The 19,654-nt window shown below is 39.3% G+C and overlaps 1 protein-coding gene across 1 annotated transcript in view; it reads right to left on the bottom strand.

Annotated features, from left to right (window-relative positions):
- Nucleotides 1-4,656: 4,656 nt before the first annotated feature.
- Nucleotides 4,657-19,654, bottom strand: part of ABCG1 (ATP binding cassette subfamily G member 1) — a 52,178-nt gene continuing 37,180 nt past the window's right edge. The window contains exons 6-15 of the mRNA XM_032208011.1: nt 16,668-16,813; nt 15,846-15,969; nt 14,728-14,842; nt 13,891-14,039; nt 13,607-13,708; nt 11,535-11,703; nt 10,649-10,749; nt 10,029-10,187; nt 8,533-8,651; nt 4,657-6,923 (exon numbers count right to left, since the gene is read on the bottom strand). Coding sequence (XP_032063902.1) covers nt 6,695-6,923; nt 8,533-8,651; nt 10,029-10,187; nt 10,649-10,749; nt 11,535-11,703; nt 13,607-13,708; nt 13,891-14,039; nt 14,728-14,842; nt 15,846-15,969; nt 16,668-16,813 — 1,413 coding nt within the window. The 3' untranslated portion in view covers nt 4,657-6,694. The remainder of the gene's footprint in view (nt 6,924-8,532; nt 8,652-10,028; nt 10,188-10,648; nt 10,750-11,534; nt 11,704-13,606; nt 13,709-13,890; nt 14,040-14,727; nt 14,843-15,845; nt 15,970-16,667; nt 16,814-19,654) is intronic.

Below are 19,654 nucleotides of genomic sequence, written 5' to 3'. Positions count from 1 at the left end.
TACAGATCCTTGCCCTGAGCCAAAGTGACTGCACTTATGTTATGAAGAATTTCTACGAGTTATATCTGTAACCTACCTGTACTGGAGTTACCTGAAACCACATCTAAAACAGGCAATTTGCTGTCCTTGCTGACTGCCAGGGGCAGTCAGTGAAAATGTATCTGTACCACTGCAGCTGCCAGTTCCCTTGGAGAGAGAACAGCGACAAAGGCATCTGTCTGAAAATAATAACACTTTATTTGATTTTTCTTTTGTTACATTATCATAAATGTCTCTATTCTCAGAAAACAAAGCCCTAGTTTGGAAAATAATGCACATACAAATCTCTTACGGGTATTAAGTATACAGAAATATACAAAGATTTCTCTATTATTGTCATATATCATCAGAATGCCCCACATCCCACATTTTTACTCAGGTCCACTGTACCAGTAAGCGTTAACTACAAAGGTAACAAGCAACCTGAAAAAGACATGGTTTATATAATATAATTACATATATGTATATATATATCTACAACAGTGCAAATATATCACAGCGTGCAGGCAGCAAAAGTCTCTAGAGAAGCATAATAAAATTGATTCATAGTAATGCAAATGCATTACAGAAAAAAGAGACAACAATGACATTTGATATACAGAATATGCACACTTCAGCACGCTGATTTAGAATGATACTTGCATTGACTCTTGCTTTAAAAACAAAAGAACAAATGTTAAATAATTCAATTACAGATTCAAGGGTAGTATCTCACAATAAGGTCAACTGACTCAGAGAAAGTATTTCACAAGGCTTACTGACATACATAAGGGTTTGGCTACACTGCAGAACTTGTTTTCTTTTCAGATATATCACATAATCTTTTTCCTTAAATTTCATGTATTTATCCTGTAACTTAGGAGCATTTGTTCGATATTTTTAAGAATTGTTCAACAACTTTGCGTGGTGGGAAAGCTGCTTTTTAAAGGAAGAGGAAGAAGTTTGTGCAACAATTATGCTAAATGGGTTACAGAAATAAGTTAAAATGGGGTAAGAAGAAAGACATCACAGATGTCACTGAAGTTAAAAAAAAAAAAAAAGTCAACCTTAAAAGTAAAGATTTCCATGTCATCTTTTAATCTGCTTAAAAAGACATTTTAGATTTTGTTCTTCTTGAAAGAGTGGAGAGAAGCACATCCTCAGATCCAGACCGTGAGGTATTCAGTAGCTCAAAGAAGTCTAAAAAGTCAGCGCTCCACCTCAAACCCCTTTGCACTGGTCCCAAGAAGCTCATTTTAACCACCCACGTAGACAACAACAAGTAACTAGCTATAAGGACACGAGCAATTGTTTTGCATGGCCAGAGCTGTACAGAAACCCCAAGTAAGAAAATGGATCGATAAAATCATGATGTACCTTGAAAGCATAAATAACGTACAGAATGCAGGCTGGCAGGCTAAGTCGTGGGAATTTCTTTTGCAAAAGGATAAATATTTTGACTGGTCATCCTTTGTTTTACAGTTCCTGCAATTAGTCTCAATAGAAACCTAACACTCTTAAAAAAAGCTTCTACAACCGACATCTGTGTAAAGCTACGGTTCGTTAAAAGATTTAAAAATAATGAAAACATTGAAGCTAGATTTCATACTCTAAGGTAGCATTACTCTTTTGCAAAATCTGTATGAAATGTGTACAGAAAGAGAAGTGTGCTAACATACACACAACTGAAAGCAAACGTGATGCTTGCAGGCTCAACCTGTAGCTTCTGGACTTGTAACACGCATCCAGGTTATAAAAAACATTCGGTGGGATCAAAGTGACCTATCTCTATATAATGAGAACACGTATTCAGGAACAGGACAGTAGGAGTTGATCCCTGAAAATGCTACTGCCCCTGTCCAGGAATAGCAAAGCCCATGATTAACTTCAGTGAGACCTCGCAATTAATATATGCACTCTCTAGTGTGGTGGGGTAGAATTAGTAGGACCTGTGCCATGGGCTCAGCAATGATTGGCCTGTCACAAAGTGTTACAAAGGACATGATACTAGGACTAGTTCCCAACAGCTTTTCAAAATGCCTTTGTGATTATCCTACCTTGTTAATGTTTTCCATACAGAACAAAAGGGAAGTAATTCCTGAGCAAGTGCACCCTTTCGGGGTGTTCTGGTAGGAAAATGGACACACACAAAAAGATCATTTTCAGGGTCTCAAAGGAAAAAGAATAACTGATATCTTAATGACCATGACGTTTTCTAATATCCTTGCTCTTCAAATCACAGAATCATTTAGGTTGGAAAAGACCTCTAAGATCACCTAGTCCCACCTTTAACGGGTCCGCATCACTGTCTTCCCACTGAGCCACCAAGTGGGGCTGACCTACAGCTCAGTGAGCAGAGGCAATGTGGAAGAGGCACGCATGCCATCTGTATCCTTCTCGCACCCATTTTCTGAGGATCTCTGTTTAGGATCATAATCACTGCACATTAAGTCCCTCCCTCTGCCCTTTTTTTATTGTTCCTGAAGTTAATCATCACAGAGCAGCAGGCAAAAGAATGAAACTGTATTTCAGTTAAAAGTTAATGCCGAAAAAAAAGAACCCTTCCTGCTTATTTTGGAAAGTACAAATAAACACTGGCATTTTTAGTATGCAAAGCAGTCCTGGATTGGCATTTCTGGTGCAGAAAGAAAAAAATAGATCTTTCTCCTTACCAAAATTACACAAAGGCAATTATGCAAAACAACAGTAAATATGCAGGAAAATATATACTCATCTCTCTGCTTGATTTTCCTTCTCTTCTGCCCCTCAAAAGAAATTTCTGGTTCAAAAGAGTAGATCAAAATGCCAGATATCTGATGCATCTGGTGTCTGGACACAATTGTTCATTATATTACACCTATACCATCTCTCTTTCTTTAATGTGCATATATATTCCTCTCCTGTAATGATAAAATAAATACTTGGGGCTCCAAATATTAAGGATTCAGATTTTTAAAAGATATTTTTGTTACTCCTTTTGATCCATAAAGATGATTTTTTCTCAATTTCTTATGAGTGCAGACTACTTTCCAAATCTTTTATTTAATTGTAAATAAAAGTAATTCCTCCTAAAAACTTTAAGGGTTTTTCACATTATATGCAAGTATCTGCCCCCAAAATAACAATTCTGAAGCACATAAAGTGTTGACTGGTGCATGTCATAACCAAAGCAACAGGAACAAATACGTCCAAATGAAACAAGGAAGCCAAGGGAATGCCCAAGTCTTCTACTAATCACAACAGAAATCACACATTCAGTCTTCAAGAGAACTTCCGAAAACTTTTGTGCCTCTTGTGCAATTTTTAGCCAGATTGTGCCTGGTTTGAATGGTGATAATGGCATCGATTTCAACCAGTTTATGGCTACTTATATATGGCTATATAAAATGAGGTTTTGAAGTCTTTACAACCCTGCTGGCCTCATTATGTCTCAGCACGAAGCCTCCAGAGCTTGGTAATGGGCTTGCTTACACCACAGCACATGCAAGTTCAGTCCACTAACATGGGGATGTGTTCAATACTAGCCTGCTAGAACTTATTTTCACATAAAGGGAGAAAGGCCATGCTGAGCCTCTGTTAAAAGACTTTGCAGCATACGAAAATATAACTGGGATGGACTTCAAATACTTCTGTCCCACAGTATCAGCAAAAGAGATACCAGTTAATTTTAGCACTAAGGAGGGGAAAAATGATTATCTCATTTATGTTTAGTGCTGGCTTCAAGAGAATTCATTTATTTCTTTACTAGGATACTACAGTCTGAAAGTGTTCCTTAGAATAGTAACTTTGAGCTAAATTCTGCCAGCAGATGGCTGGGAAGAAGCACATCTAATTAGAAAGGAGTGATCAAAAATAGTCCAAAGCATGCATTTTCTTAGAAACACCCATGGAGAACCAGACTTTTGGCTACTGTAACGCAATACAAACTTACAGTACAGGAATGTTGCAGACTAAAGAGGTAAAATAAGCCTACAAACACAGGAGCAGGCACAGATAACAAGACAGGATCCAAAGAGCTCCTACTGCTAAATTGGTCTAGCTTGGAGGAGACAGCAATACCCTTGTCTAAGCTGAGAGTGGCGAAGTACCAGTTTTATCAGCAAAGTGATTTCACTTGGTAAGTTTCAAGAGATCCTCAGTGTGCTATTTGGTAAATGGTGTTGATAAAAGCAAATCAAACCCTGAATTTATTTCATGCTGTGGATGTTGCACACTTTCATACTCAGCTAGCTCACAGCTGGACCAGCAGTGTGCAACAAAAGAATAATCTGGCAAACATAGTCCTGTATCTGTTTGCAAACAGCAACCACCTGAAATATTCACAAATATTCTGAGAGTCTTAAAATAATCAAGGTACATTGTGCCAAGGGATTTCAGGGGAACAAGGGATTTGTGACTTGTTTAAAAACTGTTCACAGTTATGATTATTACCTAGAATAGTCAAAGTTCTTAATTTCTCCTATCTGACAGCCACGGAGGCCCATGCCTGATTGTGAATATACCTGGAAAAGCTGCAGAACTGTATAAAAGCTCTACGGGCTTCAGGGATATTTTGTGTGGGGGAAAAAAAAAAAAAAAAAAAAAAAAAAAGCAACAAAAACATGCAGAGAGGTTGGACAAGGAGGGTTTTTCTTGTCCTTTTTTTTTTTTTTTTTTTTTTACAGTAAAGATTGACCTTATTTTCGCAGATTGACCTATTTCCAGGGAAAGTTGAGCTGACCTTCCTAATACAAGTGACCTGACTTCAGCCTAGAAGACTGGCTTAATTCAAGCATTCTGAGCTTAATAGATACGCACTGTCTGTGTCTGTACCAGCAAATAAAATAGAGCCTGGGCACAGGCCAGGAAAACAATTGCCTTCACTGCTAAGTGGTAGAGCTGTGGCGCAGCACAACCTGAGCTTTTCCAGACAGTGTTTGGGCACTGTTTAAAAGTTAGTACAGTGCAGGAATTGTTCCTGGTAGCCCCAGCTGTCTGAGGATTAACGGGACAGACAAAGGCAGACTGTGAAATCTAGCCTAAAGAACAGAGACCAGGCCCTGGAACTATTTAGTTTGCTAATTTAGATGTGGTCATGGAGTCCTCAAAGCCAGACTGTGAGCTGTGACTGTTGGTGGCCAGCAGATGCACAAGGTCTCTCTCTTCAACTAGTCTGTCACGAGTTGCTGAGCTCCTGAGTGGTTTGCTGTCACTGAGCTGCTTCCAGTCTACAAGACCTCAGTGTCCCGATAGGAATAATGCATTTATAGAATGCGTACTTCTGGTTTGGATGTCTGTGACACTAAGGTAAAACGCACAGTAACTGCAGAAGGTAGTGGAATTCACACAGATGTTTACCAGGATGTCCAACATGGGCATTGGTCCCATGCTGTCATTCTGGGTTGCCAATCCAAACCCGGGAAAATCAGTGACAAAATTCACATCGACTTGGAGTCAAAATTCCCCCTGCCAAGTTTACAAAGGTGAGATATGCAGAACAAATGCATGCCTCTTGCAATGGTTTCACTGGTGTTAATTCCCATGTCACGCATGTAGACATTGGGATGAGAACAGAACTGCTTGGTATAATTAACCCTGCAATATTACAAGGCCCTTTGCATATTTTGAGGAGACTCCTACACGTAGTGGGTTACAGGTATTTTAAATGCTGCTGCAGGAGGCAGTCACCAGTGGTTTAACACAATGCCCCAAGCTTTGAGCTGTGGATAGACCTTGCTCAGGCTTTAGGGATGGATTCTGCTTTCATAATTTAAGAAAAAAAGAGCATTGGAGTGCTTTGATCTTTTCATTCACAAGAGGTAGATCAAACAGATAATGAGCAGAGTCAGTATTTTCAATACAACAAACATTTAGGATTTAAAGGACACTGCAAATAACATATTTTCAATCATTCAGCAGTAGCTTGAATATGTCTGTGCTATCTATTGTTGCTTCCACATACAGGTTCAGTGCAGACTCCGAATCTGCCTTTTCCTCCTAACATTAAGATTTTCAGATATGAGACCAGCTCGACAAGTAAAGCACCAAAATTCTACATTTAGACACAAACAAAAATAATGACTTGAATAATTATAGTTTTTTTTTGTTTTTAAAAAGTATCCATGTTAAAAAGATATCTTTTCCTTATTAATTATTACATTTACAGACTTTTGGCCAGAAGGGGTAGTTCTGTGGAAAATAACTGCAAAATAATACATATAAAACTGCAAAGATGAAACTCTGAATTTAAAAAGATGAGAGAATCCTATTTTCTTTGCATTCTCCATTTTGCATCTCATTACCTTGTCACTTACAATGACATTATACAATTCTGGCTACCAGGACTAGTATTACCTTGTCGTATGATTGGTTTTCATAAGGAAATTTCCTACAACCATTTTTTTTTTTTTTTATAACAGTTACACTGTCTCAGTATCGATATTCTGTGTTGTAAAATTCCCTTCTATTTCTTCTTCCTAGTTAAAGCTAGAAAGTGTAATAAAAACATGACCCAACCCAGCTGGACTGATTGGCTTAACACTATATGTCCTCTATCCCAATGTGGTTCTCTATGGGCTAGGTCATAACAGCATCTAGCTGGGCACTGGAGACGGGCCTGCCACAGTGAGACAATGTCAAGAGCCCTCTATTGCATGTCTAAAGATCTTCCTACTCTATCATTTTAGCTGTTTTTCCTTTACCTCTCTGCTCGGATTTTGTATCTGAGAACAAAATAGGCAATTAGGCGCAGAGAGATGAAGAAAATTCCAAGAACAATGAAGTCCAGGTAAAGTTTGGCATTTTCTACATCCAGTTCTCTCAGAATGGCCTCTGATTTTTGAAAATGGCAAGTGTCGTCTTTGTCACAATGCAGGTCTTCTCGATCCAGTCCATAGATGGAGAGAATTACTCCTTCGAAGCCATATCTGGAAAGAAGAAGGATGGGTTATAAAGCAAAATGTTGATGATCAGTTTAGAAGTAGTCCATCAGCAATACACTCTCTATGAGAGCTTGGCTGGAAACACTGAGAGGTTCAGTATTGTTCTGACATGCCTCAAGGTAAATTCTATCCCTATTACAATCAAGCAGATGACATGCCACTGGCATTTTACATGAGATTGAACAACGATAGAAGTTTTGCCTTGAACTGCTTCCAGTTAGCGTATAGTGCAATTTCTCAGAAGTAAAATGTTAAAATACAAAGCAGACTAATTTCAGCTCACACTCAGAAACTCCGCTTTTAAAAGTGACATTATTAATTCCATTTTTAAAGCTAAGCAAGGGGGATACAATTACGGTTTGAAGTCAGAATATATTAAAAACCGGCATCTATCTAGAATGTCTCTTCTCTTACCTTCTGTTCACTGTAGTTTCACTAATTAATATTGCACAGTTCCCACGTCTCCCCTAGGACTGGGTGTGCTTAGGATCTGACTTTGCTAGCAGATACAGTATCATGGTTCCCACACCTATGATAGCTCCCTCCAGCTCCAGGAGACCCCACACAGACTAGACAATGGCTAAAGGCCTCAGCTTGAATTCTAGCTACTAATTTGGGGGGGCTGTAGTCTCTCAATCATTGTTTGGTCTCTGTATAAGACCTCACTTGTCAAACAAGAAGATATTTTAGCTTGGGTTTTCTTAGTAATAATGCAGCTCAGGCAGGATGGGGAAAAGGGGGATGGGCAAAGGAGGAACCACCTAGGAACCTATTTCCTCATACTAAAGTGGTTCTGCAAGTACATGAGCCATATACAAAATGATAGTCCAAGAACTGTTTACAAGGAGCCATTTTAGCTCCTTGGGCAACATACACTTCCTAATCATTTAATTTCATTCCAAAAAAAAAAAAAAACCATCCACCATCACCACAGGAATTCATCTTATCTAATTTCAACCACAAACATTCAGGGTTCTCGACTAAACTAGCCCACCATGTTAGCCTCCAGAGGCTTCCTGATGGCAGTCACCACATCTTGAGACTACTATCTCAGACAAGGAGTGTGACTGACATAGATAGCATATAAGGTGCCTGTGCTTCCAATGCCAACAGTTCAGATTAGAGATAACAAAAACCCCAAGCTTCTCATGGCAGTACTACTGCAAAATTTAAAGAAATCAAATCTTCATCTAACAAGTCCATCTAGGATACTGCAGTGATTTATACAACATTTTCTTCCAAAATGAGGTGCTGGCATCAATTTCTCATTTGGGCATACTGTTCCTATTATTTCACAAATGCACTGTTCCAAAATCCAAGGAGATTTGAATGCTGTGTAATTCCATTTAATTTAATGGAATTTATACAGACTTGTGGCTGATGATCTGTACTGAATGTTCCAGTTTATTTCACATCATACACAAATAAAATGAAGTTGAGATAATGTGGTATTCATTTACATCATATTCATGTATACTTTAAAGAAACATCCTCTGTACATAGTTTCCTTGGCACCCAAAATAACCAAACAGGCAAACAAAATAAAACAAACAGCATTTCCAAAATGGGAGGTTAATGGCCCCCCTAGCAGTACCTGACATAGGAAATGTAGGACATCCACTGGAGGTATGTTGGGATGGTATCAAAGCTGACAAAAAACCCAGAGAACAGAAGCACTGGGATGGCAGTAACTGGCCCCACAAAAGTGGCCACCTGGGGAGAGAAGGAATAGACAGTCTATTGCCAAGAGAGACAGAGAAAACAAACAAACAAAAAAAACCCTTGCTTTTTCATCTGACCTCAACTGAGAAAATATTTTTTTTAAAAGCACTTTCCTTAGGAAATCCTCTGTTCTGTGCCAAACCAAGTAAGTCAGTGAAAATCTCCTCTCTTAGACAGTTGGGAGTGATGCCACTCGAGTCCTTCTGAAAACGCTACTCCCCCAAATTATCACAGTTCCAAATAGCAAGAAATTACTAATTTTTTTGGACAAGGTTTCTTAGGGGGGAGGTTAGATGGTCAATGGAGGAAAAGGGGTCCCTCTTCTCTTCCTAAACCTTGCTCCTAGTTGACCACACTGCTGTGCTGGGATCTGTCCTTTGAGACACTTGAACCCACCAAGAATTTACTGAGCAAGATGGGCACTGGCATTCCCTTGCATACCCCGTGTGTGAGACCCATCTTCCTAAATATTATCCTTCCTCACTCACTCCCCGCTGCAGGCACACAAAGTTCCCTTCTCATTAACCCCACATGCACAGAAGCTTCAACTGGTACTAAAATTTGATGAAGAGGATTATATCCAGTTGGGTGGCTTTGGTGGGGTAGACAGATCTTGGCCCATCTCCAGCCTCTTTTCTCTACATCTCCTCTAGGGCAAAAGGCCATACGAGTATCTCTGGGTAGAGCAGACAAACAGGGGTCACAGCACAGGGCTATGCTTAGTTCCAGAGGGTGGCACAGAGAGGGAATCAAGACTTCTACTGCAGAAAAATTATAGTATCAGTGCCTATTAATGTCAATAACATCTATTACCACAGGCACCACAAAACAGTTCTGCTGTGAATTATCACTTCACCAGCCTTCCTGCCAGGAAGCAGAACGGTGGCCAGCTTCCACTGCAGCAGTCAAACCAACAGCTGCTTCCTACCCTCCCTCTGCAGAGGTTTAGTTTCTGGGCAATCCTTTTTCCACCTTGGCTCCTGCAACTTTCTTGTATGTACATGGAAGGACCCCATACTGAGCTGCTGATCTTCATGGACTACCTCTACTTTGTAGATGCATGCAAATGCATCAGTACTGCAGTTTTTAGGACCTGCTCAGCCAGGGATAAATAGCAAGTGACAATTCACTCAATCAAGCACAGCCCCGTTCAGATGGGGAAGGAATTTCACAGCCTTGCATCCAGTGGGTGTTCACACTCTTAAAGTCGATGGTTGCGAGAAGCATCAAATAGCTCTACCAGACCAAGAGAATATTTTGCCTGTTATATCTTAATAAATGTCTTGTTGACAAAGCAGCAGTCACGGTAAACAGTCAGTACTAGGAGACTGCAGGATTTCTGAGAGGTCACAAAACACCATTAAGTACCTGGAGGGATGTAGAGGCTGCACCTATGAGAAGACCTAGTGACTGTGCCACCAGGGATGTCATGGTTCCCAAGGCTGCAAAGAGGACAAATCGGAGTGCATCAGATGGCTGCGAAGTCATCCAGTAGACGATACTGCAGTAAGCTACAGGAAACATGATCTGCAAGGAGATACACTTGTAGTTAGTCCATTGAAGCCAAACATTCACTCACTCTCAATAAGATAAAAATGTAGTGAGTTCCAGTTAACTCAGAGCTCTCAGGCTTTGCATGGTACATGACAGGCATGGCATTCAGCTGAGGAGAATGAATGCATCTGCCACAGACTGGGATATTTATCATACTACTTCAGTATTAGAAAGCAGATCCCATTCACTTGCAGTCCTTTACGATTCCCCTTCTGCACAAAACCACAGATAGTAATGTGTTTATTCAAAAAATATTGGGTCAGGTCTGGGCATACTGTAATCCATGTGCATCTGATTTGGAACTGAAGATTCAGCACATATATATGAACAGTTTCACCGCCATTCAAATGGATAAAATACTATTACTGATCTCAGCAAGTGGACTTGCCATGAATTTAAATGATTCTTGTTTTATTGAAAAATAGAGCATATACCTGAAAAGGAACATCCGCCATCGTTTTGGCAAGATAGTAGGCTTTCAGGCTGTACCAGTAGTTCAGATGCTCTCTCAGAAATACTCCCATCTCAAGAGGAACTACAGAGAATACAGTTTTGTAAGCTAGGTTGTCAATGTGTAATATTCTTGCACATAATAACATATCTAATAATATAATATAGTAACAACATAATCCATATCTAATCCTTAACTGCTGTAGTCCCACAGTAAGACTGTAACTCTAAGGCCTTTGACAGACCAGCAATAGTTTCAATTATTTGTCACAAAATGTAAGATGTCAGCCCTGAGACTTGCTCATTGTTTAAAGTATGCATGAGGTTACTCAAATGATCTGAACTTTCCTCAAAGAGGCTTTTGAAGGAAAAATGTTTTCATAGCATGAGGGACTTGGTTATTCATTTTGGTCCAACAGGGAATACAAAGTAACAGCACTCCCCTAAGAAGTAGGGAGCAGTCCATACTGCAGGAGTTTGTTTCTGATACCACAAGATTGTGCTGATTTCATGCAGTAGTCATGATTTAGAAGTCCTAGAGAAATTAAGAGAGTTTCTCTAAGATTAAACCACAAGATCCTGACAAAGCAGAGATCCACTGGCTCCTTAGGAAAAGGGGAAATCCCAGTCCAGGATTGTAACATTGGACGGTGAGGGTTGAGAAACACTGGCAGAACTGTGGAGAGAAGTCTCTCTTTTGACTTCTACACAGCAGCTAGTTAAGTGCAAGATTTACCCCGATACCTGTTTTAGAAGTGGAAGCACAAGTCAAATGTTACCTTACATGTAACAGATACAACTCCCTCTCAACCTGCTGCAACCTCCTCATCCTTTAATTTAACAGTATGACTGTTAATGACTGGTACTCACATGTAAGGACAGTTGGCATGAGCGCAGCAAACATAAGAAACAACATGGAAAAAAAGAGGAAGCCGGAATTGCTGAGGACTTTCTTAGCTTCGTTGCCAATGCCTAAGTAGAGCAAGCCAATGAGCAGGCCAATTCCAATGTGTGAGGTGATACGCAAGTGCGTCAGGACCTACAAGCAAGGAAACAGAAGTATCTCTGATCAGAAAGTCTACGTTCAAAAACAATGGCAATATCACCAAAATCAGAAGCACAGCTTGCAGAAAAACAGTAATTATATCCAGAAGAACATATATAGAAATGTTAATTCTCTTCTAGCATACTGGTCCTCAGCTATGGGAAACTTATGGTAATGAACTTGCCAATGTGAATCAGACCCAAGGCTATTACTGCACAAACGTTCTTCCTGTAAACAAAAGCACAAACTGCAAATGCTGCAATCTGAAATCTTAGTGTCAGACAACGTCATTGAGCCATTGGCCCTCATTCATCAGGGGAAGCAGACTTTCTTTCTGACAAAAACATGAATGTCTCTGAGCAGAAGAGACCATCAAGGGAGGCAGAAGAGTTATTTGGGGCATACATAGACCAAATTAACTTAATCTGGCATAAATAAGCCTTTTGTGTCTTCTCTGCAATACAATACTCCTACAAGAAGTATGGACAAACAAAGGATGATTAACTGTAGAACAACTGCAAGTCTTTACAGCTGAGCATGAAAAAAATCTTAACAACATTATTCTTCCACCTATGCATCTGAAAATAAGCTAGAGTTTCCCCTGGTGGAGATGAGGAGAGGTTTGTATGATCCACGTTCTGAATTTGTACACCTCTGGGATACATATAAATGGTAGTGTCCTAAAGGGATACCTCACTAGGTGAGGGGCAAGAGCAGCGTAGCTGCAGCATCTGGAGCTCGGTAAAGCCAAACTCACCCTAATGCAAGGGTAATTCACTCATGCTGAGCTCCATGTGGCTCAACTACTTTGGAGTTCCAAAACACCTCATTGTCTCAAACCCCTTTCTTAAGGACAGGTATGTCACATTAATGCGTATATTATTGCGTATATTGCCTTTTCTCCCCCATCATGTAAAGCACCGAAAACCTTCCAAACCACAGGAAAGCAGCAAACAAACCCTCTTTGGGTTTATTAAAGTGCAAATTTGGCAACTAGAAAAGCACTGGGCCAACAATACTGAATACTCATGAGTCCCTTGGACAAGTGTGCATGTAAGGTCTGTTTGAGGAAGCTCATCTCTTTAATTCATGCTTGTTAATGAAGAAATAACCCTATCTGGAGGATCTTTCAAAGCAGTAACATTCAGACAGTGTAAGTACTCCCATCTCTTGAATTCACAAACAAGAAAAACTTCAAAAATAAGAAAAACTTCCCTGAGTGGAACAAAGAAAGGCCCATTGCATTTTGTTAACGTAGACTAGCCACCCAAAACATTTAATGAACTTGCATGAAAACTGCAGGTTTGGGGATTTTGAAGGGGGGTATTTATTTTTAGGAAAAAGGTGGAGAATATATACTTTTTTTCCCTTGGAGATGACTTTTTTTTTTTATAATACTTGCTCCATTTTGATTTTAAAGGTACGAAAACTGAAATATTTCCCTTTCAGAGAAACAAAATTTTTATTTATCCATTTTCTGTTTCACCAGGAAAGAGAAAGACTTTAAGCATTAACTTTACATTACACTGAAACTGCATATCTGCCATCCTGTATTCTCTGAAGAGACTAATTTTGTGACATACCAGTACAACTTCACACTCACTTTTTACTAGGAAAAATGATTGTATGAGGGACTTGCCAGTACAGAGAGGATTTAAGCTTTAGGGTTTTAGCCCAGATGCTTCTCAGTTCCACTGAGGAAAAAAGTGATTCACAATTAAGGTGGTACAATTAATAGCAAGGCTGAAAGATCAGTCTCTTTACTTTGAAGTTCTGTGTCAATCTTCATGCATGGTCTGTGGACAGGTGTATTATATGCCTTGAAGGTGTATTATACTGCCTCAGAATCAACTGAATAGATCTTTAGGCTACAAAAATATTACAAAAGCAGTCTTACTGAATCCCTCATGATGGTGAGAAAAGTTCTTTTGAAGAGGATACAGAACTGGGTTAGGCAGCTGGCAGAGAAGCTGTGGCAGCCTTCTGTGGATGAGGAATCCTGCGGAAACACAAGAAAGAATAAACTTCTTTCTTTGCAGTATCTTGCTTAGTTTTCTTTCACAAAAACCCATTCTCATCAGCTGAATGAGCCCAGAAACCTCCTCCACTGACAGGATTTTAAATTCTCTTCCTCCCTCTCCAACCTCAAGCCATACCCGTTACTCGTGATATACACAATACCTCTTCAGAGGGCCGGTGCCAGAGGAAGGGATTCAACTCATTCTCACCGCCACCATCTCTCTTGTAGTCTGTGTCACATATCCTCTCCCGTACTGCCCTTACCAGCCGGCTGTTCTGGTCTCCATATTCACCTGATGCAACTTCCATAACTACACAAATCAAAAGGCGAGTTACTGGTTTATCCTACTGATTAGTTATAGGCTTCATTATTAGGTTCCTTCGATTCTGTAGCATTGACAGAAACGTGAATTTTGTTGAAAACAGGCTCTAATCCACATGCAATTTTATATGTATATACATATAATTTAAACATATTTTTCCAAAACTCTTCAGTGAGTTCTCTTCATCCTGGTAGTTAAATGAACCGTTTTAGAGGAAAGACAGTGAATACAGCAGTATTGGTAGTCAAAAGTGACAAAGGTCCATTTTATGGTCTTTACTGTGTCTTTGGAATTAAGAAAGAACAATGAAAAAGAATCTCAATTTTATCAGCTGTTGTTCATAAAACAAACAAACAAACAAACAAACAAAACTCAAAAAGCACAAATACTGGACTCACTCTGAAAAACCACTAAGATTCATCCCTATGAAACAAAACAATATGTTTTATTTCATGGACCTAGACTTCCGTAAGAGAAAAATATTCACTAAATTCTACCACTAGATGGCACTCAAACTGCTTAGAAAAAATCTGATTAATTCTATTTCAAATTTTGGTACATGTATGTACACAGACGTATATGTATGTACAAAAGTGTAAAGCACATCATGGTTCCCATTACCAAGGTACTTATCAAATGCAAAACAAATAGAACAAATTATTCAGATTTTCCTTACCAAAATCTGCTGGATTGTGGTAGGTTGGGCAATTCAACCCCAAATCTCTCAGGTATGGGACTAGATTTAATACTTTGCCACGGTAAATGCATTGACCTTGACTTAAAACATAGAGCTGAAACACAAGGCAAAGAAAAAAAAAGATAAAGAAACATGGAAAACATGAAATCGTATCATAATATCTGAACATGCTATCTGTATGACAGCAATCCATGAACCTAATGAAAGCCTGTTGGCCCTGTGCGAAAAACACCTTGGGAGCATTTGTCATCACTTGGTATTACTTTTGCACGTAATTACAACTAATGGAAAATGAAATGCTTGAGATTTGAATTCTGCAAACATTCCCTCTAGGACTGAAAGAGCATTAACTTAGAAACAGACTAATTCAAGCCTTAGACACATGCTGAAAATAGGCAAGAAACTCTATAAACAAGCCATCTAATTTCCATACATTATGGATATTTTTGGCTGGGAGACAAAGCTGGTGAATGTAGGAATGGAAGGAGAGGTGGAACAGCACAGCAATAGGAAATAGCTTGATTATTCTAACTTTTAGCTATGCTATTGACTTTAAATAAGCTCCCTTGCCAGACTCATAATCTGCAAGTTTGTTCACCTATGGTATAGTAGCTTTTCTCTTATCTCTCACAGCTCTAATCTAGGTCTCCTAACAAGATTAACGTAAATTTAAATCTAACCTAAACATTCATGGTCCACACTACGTCAGGTGGGAGAAAACATCTCCAACTGACTTCAGTTATTATTTCACATGAATAATCTCTTCTGAATTTGCACCTGTGTAGCTAGGATGAGAACATGTACTAGCAACATTGCAGACATTTGTACTAAAGTCCTCTCGCTCTCAAATTATCTCTCATTTACTTTACCAACAGCCCTGTGCCCAGAAACAGCAGTAGGTGAAGGTATAAAAATTGCAAGTGTGATAATTATGATTTCACAAACACATCAGCCAGATTCTTTAAAAACATTGCATTTAAATAATGGAAACAGGCAGAAGAAAAGCCATAATCAAAAAGTATATATTTCTCCAATTAGTTTAATTAATTTACCGTGCATAAAGTGAAAGAGTTTGAAAATAATTTTGAGAATAATACCTGATCAAACAACTCAAACAGTTTAGCACTGGGCTGGTGAATCGTGCAGATGATGGACCGGCCACCCTGAGCTAAAGCCTTCATCAGAGAGACAACCTGAAAACATGATGCACTATCCAAGCCGCTGAATGAAAAGAAAGAAGTTTGTTATCCATGGGTCCGTACATACCACTTAGAACTAGCATATGTATTCAATACTTCAGTTTCTCACTATTATCTTTTCATAAATTCTCTCTGTAGCAGTTTTATTTTATCATATGCCAACGTTATGCTTGTATTTCTCCACCAGTCTTTTAATTAAGTTGGAAGTATGCCCAAAAATGAAAAATAGGAGTATTCTCAAAGCTGCCTTAAGGGATTTCTACATTTTAGGACTACAGATTTAAATGTGCCCAACTTTAATGAACAGATACATATTCATAACTCTCCCAGCCTCCTCCTAAACTGATCACTGAATTTGATCCTAAATATGATATATTGATTACTAAAAGTCAGTCTTCAAAATGCTTATATTCAAGCTATCTTTGCTTGAAAGAGAAATTTCACGTGCCACAATTTGAAAACAATTAGTTCTCTCTTTCTCTTCTTGTTTCAGTATATGTCTCCCTTAAATACTATTTATAGTCCCATGGTCTGTTGATTACAGCAGTGAGACAGACACTAAGTACCCAAACCACAGGATTTCTTTGGGCCTTCCTCAGTACTTGCAGGCAATACAAAATGAGCCTTTTCCAAGGACTTAGAGGTAAATAACCTTTCTGCAGCACTATTCTACCACATAAAGCAGTATTGTTCAGTCTTTATTTTTTGGCCTTGAAATACCTGGTTGGTTCATCAAAAAACATGACAGGAGGATTGTTCACCAGCTCCAAAGCAATGGCAAGACGCTTTCTCTGGCCTCCAGAAAGACTTCCAGTCCTCGTATTGGCGCACGTTAGCAAACCGAGGGCTGTCAATATTTCCTTTACCTAGAGGAAACACAAAAATGTGTGTCATTTCATTTGTTAGCAGAAAAGAAGAGCCTCTTTAATGTATCACTGATTTTCATGATGAATGTAAACTAGCTCTTGACTATTTCTGTATACATACCTAAGCCTATTTCTATATAATGCAGGAAAGGTGGGTCTTAAACATTTATTAGATTCAGTGGGGCTTAACTGCCTAGCACTTAACATTTTGACCAGAATTCTACTTGTCTCTCCTACATGACCCATCTCAGTAGCAAGTCTTCCCTGTGAAAATGGAGTGGAAATCAGTTCTTTTATAGTATCTCTTGGATACAGCACAGATATCAAAAAAACCCTTTGCAGTATGTGAACTCATTATACAGCAAGACCAACAAGTTTCTCTCATTAGAACTTCTAGTCTGTATTTACAAGGGAATGGAAAACTATAACACAAATCAGTAGTTTCTATAGAGTCATGACCTCTTCTCATATCTGTTCTTCAAAGTCTACTCTTTAAAGTGTGGCCATTGATTATAAGCACTTTCATTCTCCTCAGAGCCAATTCAGCTGTCACGCATACTCTCAGATGTTTGGGATTTCCTCAAGGCACAGCCTCAGGAATGGCACAGTTTGTCCCAGGGTCTTTGGAACAAAAGAACAATCCCAGCTGCTATTGAGTTTTTCTGTTTCAGTGATTGTAGATCTGACCTTGTAGCCCTGTATGAGCAGAACAGCTCTATGGCATCAGTACAACACAAACATAAAAATGGCTGAATCCAAGCTACATTGCTGTATTTCTCATGCAATTAATAAAATAACCGCTTAAAGGGCAGAAAGGAAGCACAGATATGTAACACTTCATCAAAGCATAGGAGAAGGAGTATGTTATTTTTTGAAGTAATGTTTGGGTGGAGGCAGTTTTCCAGACAGGGCCATTAACATCGTAAAGACTGGTCAGACCAGCCACTTAGAATCATAGAATGAATCGCAGAATGGCTCGGGTTGGAAGGGACCTTAAAGATTGTCTAGTTCCAACCCCCCTGCCATGGGCAGGGACACCTCCCACCAGATCAGGTTGCCCAAAGCCCCATCCAGCCTGGCCTTGAACACCTCCAGGGATGGGGCATCCACAGCTTCTCTGGACAACCTGTTCCAGTGCCTCACCACCCTCCGAGTGAAGAATTTCCTCCTAATAGAATGATAGAATAAAATCATAGTCACTTGTCCTGATTTTTGGGAGCTACCTCTCTTAGTCACAAGAAGGGAAAAAGAACAAAACTCACCAACCCTCATTCTCAGAGAGAAGAACTCAACTACCTCCTTCTCTTCAACTCTAGACAGGGTGAACAGAACATGGGCAGCACAAGATAAACCAACTAGAAATATAAAGTATAGTTCACTGGACATTTTTCATTTGTCCCTGTTTTAAACAAGCATCTGTAATCCTGATAACACAAGTGCATAAATTCATAAAATTTATCTACGATAAACATTTACCTTACAATTTACAGCAATAAAATGAATGATTTATTCCAATACAGGCCAGTAACACTAAAACAAATGCCCTTCTAACAGTTGTTGTATAAATGCATACAACACAGTCTTTTCCTCAAAGAGCTGTTTGTAGTTACACTGACAGTATGACAACTGAATTAGCTTGCATAGCCTAACTTAGTAAGTGCAAATGAATTAAGACTTTCAAAGGACAAAAAAAGTAACAGCTGTTTCTAAACATAGACATTTTTTCCAATTAAAAAAGTGTCTTTAGCTTATTACAAAAAAAAGTGCTGAATCAAAGCAATCCAAACCTATCAAACATATGCTGATTCATGTACGCTTCCCTCTCTGCAGTTCTTCCCGATTTCCACATATTCTCTGAGATTGAAGAGATTTATAACGTTCCAATTAGGAAATAAGTAAGGACAAAAGGAAGTTATGGAAATGGCTGCCCTACCCTTGAAGTTGCCATAATTTTCATGTTGCAGGCAATGGATACACTTTTCTCCAGACAGGTTAGAAGTGGCTTCACCCTTTCCTTAATAAACTTCTGCTTAGAAATGCCAGCTATGGCCAGAGGCATCTTTTACTAGAATAAGGTACTCCTCTGAAATACTCAAGTCCAACAAGTCAAGGTCAGGCCTCAATCAGATATGCTCATCTCCTACTTCCTTCCGCAGACTTTTATCTTTTGCCAGGAGAAGCTGTGGATGCCCCATCCCTGGAGGTGTTCAAGGCCAGGTTGGACGGCACTTTGAACAACCTGGTCTAGTGTGAGGTGTCCCTGCCCCATGGTAGGGTGTTGATCTTTAAGGTCCCTTCCAACCCAAACAGTTCTATGATTCTCTGATTCTATTCTACAGAACTATTCTAGTTCTGTAAGGTGGCTTCTTCCAGTCACCTGCACCATTTCCAAATTTGCCCAAGGAGGGTCTCCTCAATGTATGACTTTGGGAGCACAAAATGCACCATAATGAAAAACTGATCCTTCTTTATCTTTGCAAAAAAAAAAAAGAGTACTCTGAAAAGCCATGGAAAACCCCAAACTTGATCTTTACAGGAAAAAAAACCTGTACAGAGTAACATACAAGTCCATAATGAAGGTAGAAGGAGCAGCCAGCTTTCTTGGAAGCTAAGTCTCAGTTTTAGCCATGGGCCTTGTTATTGCATAATCCCCACTAGCACTCAGCATAACTCAAATTACTGAGGCTTATGCCTTGAGGAGGCAGTCTACAAGAGAATAATTACCATCTCCTTGTTGGTGTTGTCTTACACTGGATTGAAACATAGTTTGAAGCCAGCAAAAACACTTCCAAACACCCTCTGAGCTACAGTTTCAATTTTAACGAATCTCTCAGCAATGCA

The sequence above is a fragment of the Aythya fuligula genome, chromosome 1, assembly GCF_009819795.1.
Source record: "Aythya fuligula isolate bAytFul2 chromosome 1, bAytFul2.pri, whole genome shotgun sequence".
Classification (NCBI taxonomy): domain Eukaryota; kingdom Metazoa; phylum Chordata; class Aves; order Anseriformes; family Anatidae; genus Aythya; species Aythya fuligula.
Note: the sequence above shows the minus strand (reverse complement) of the source record. Positions and strands in the feature narration are given on the sequence as shown.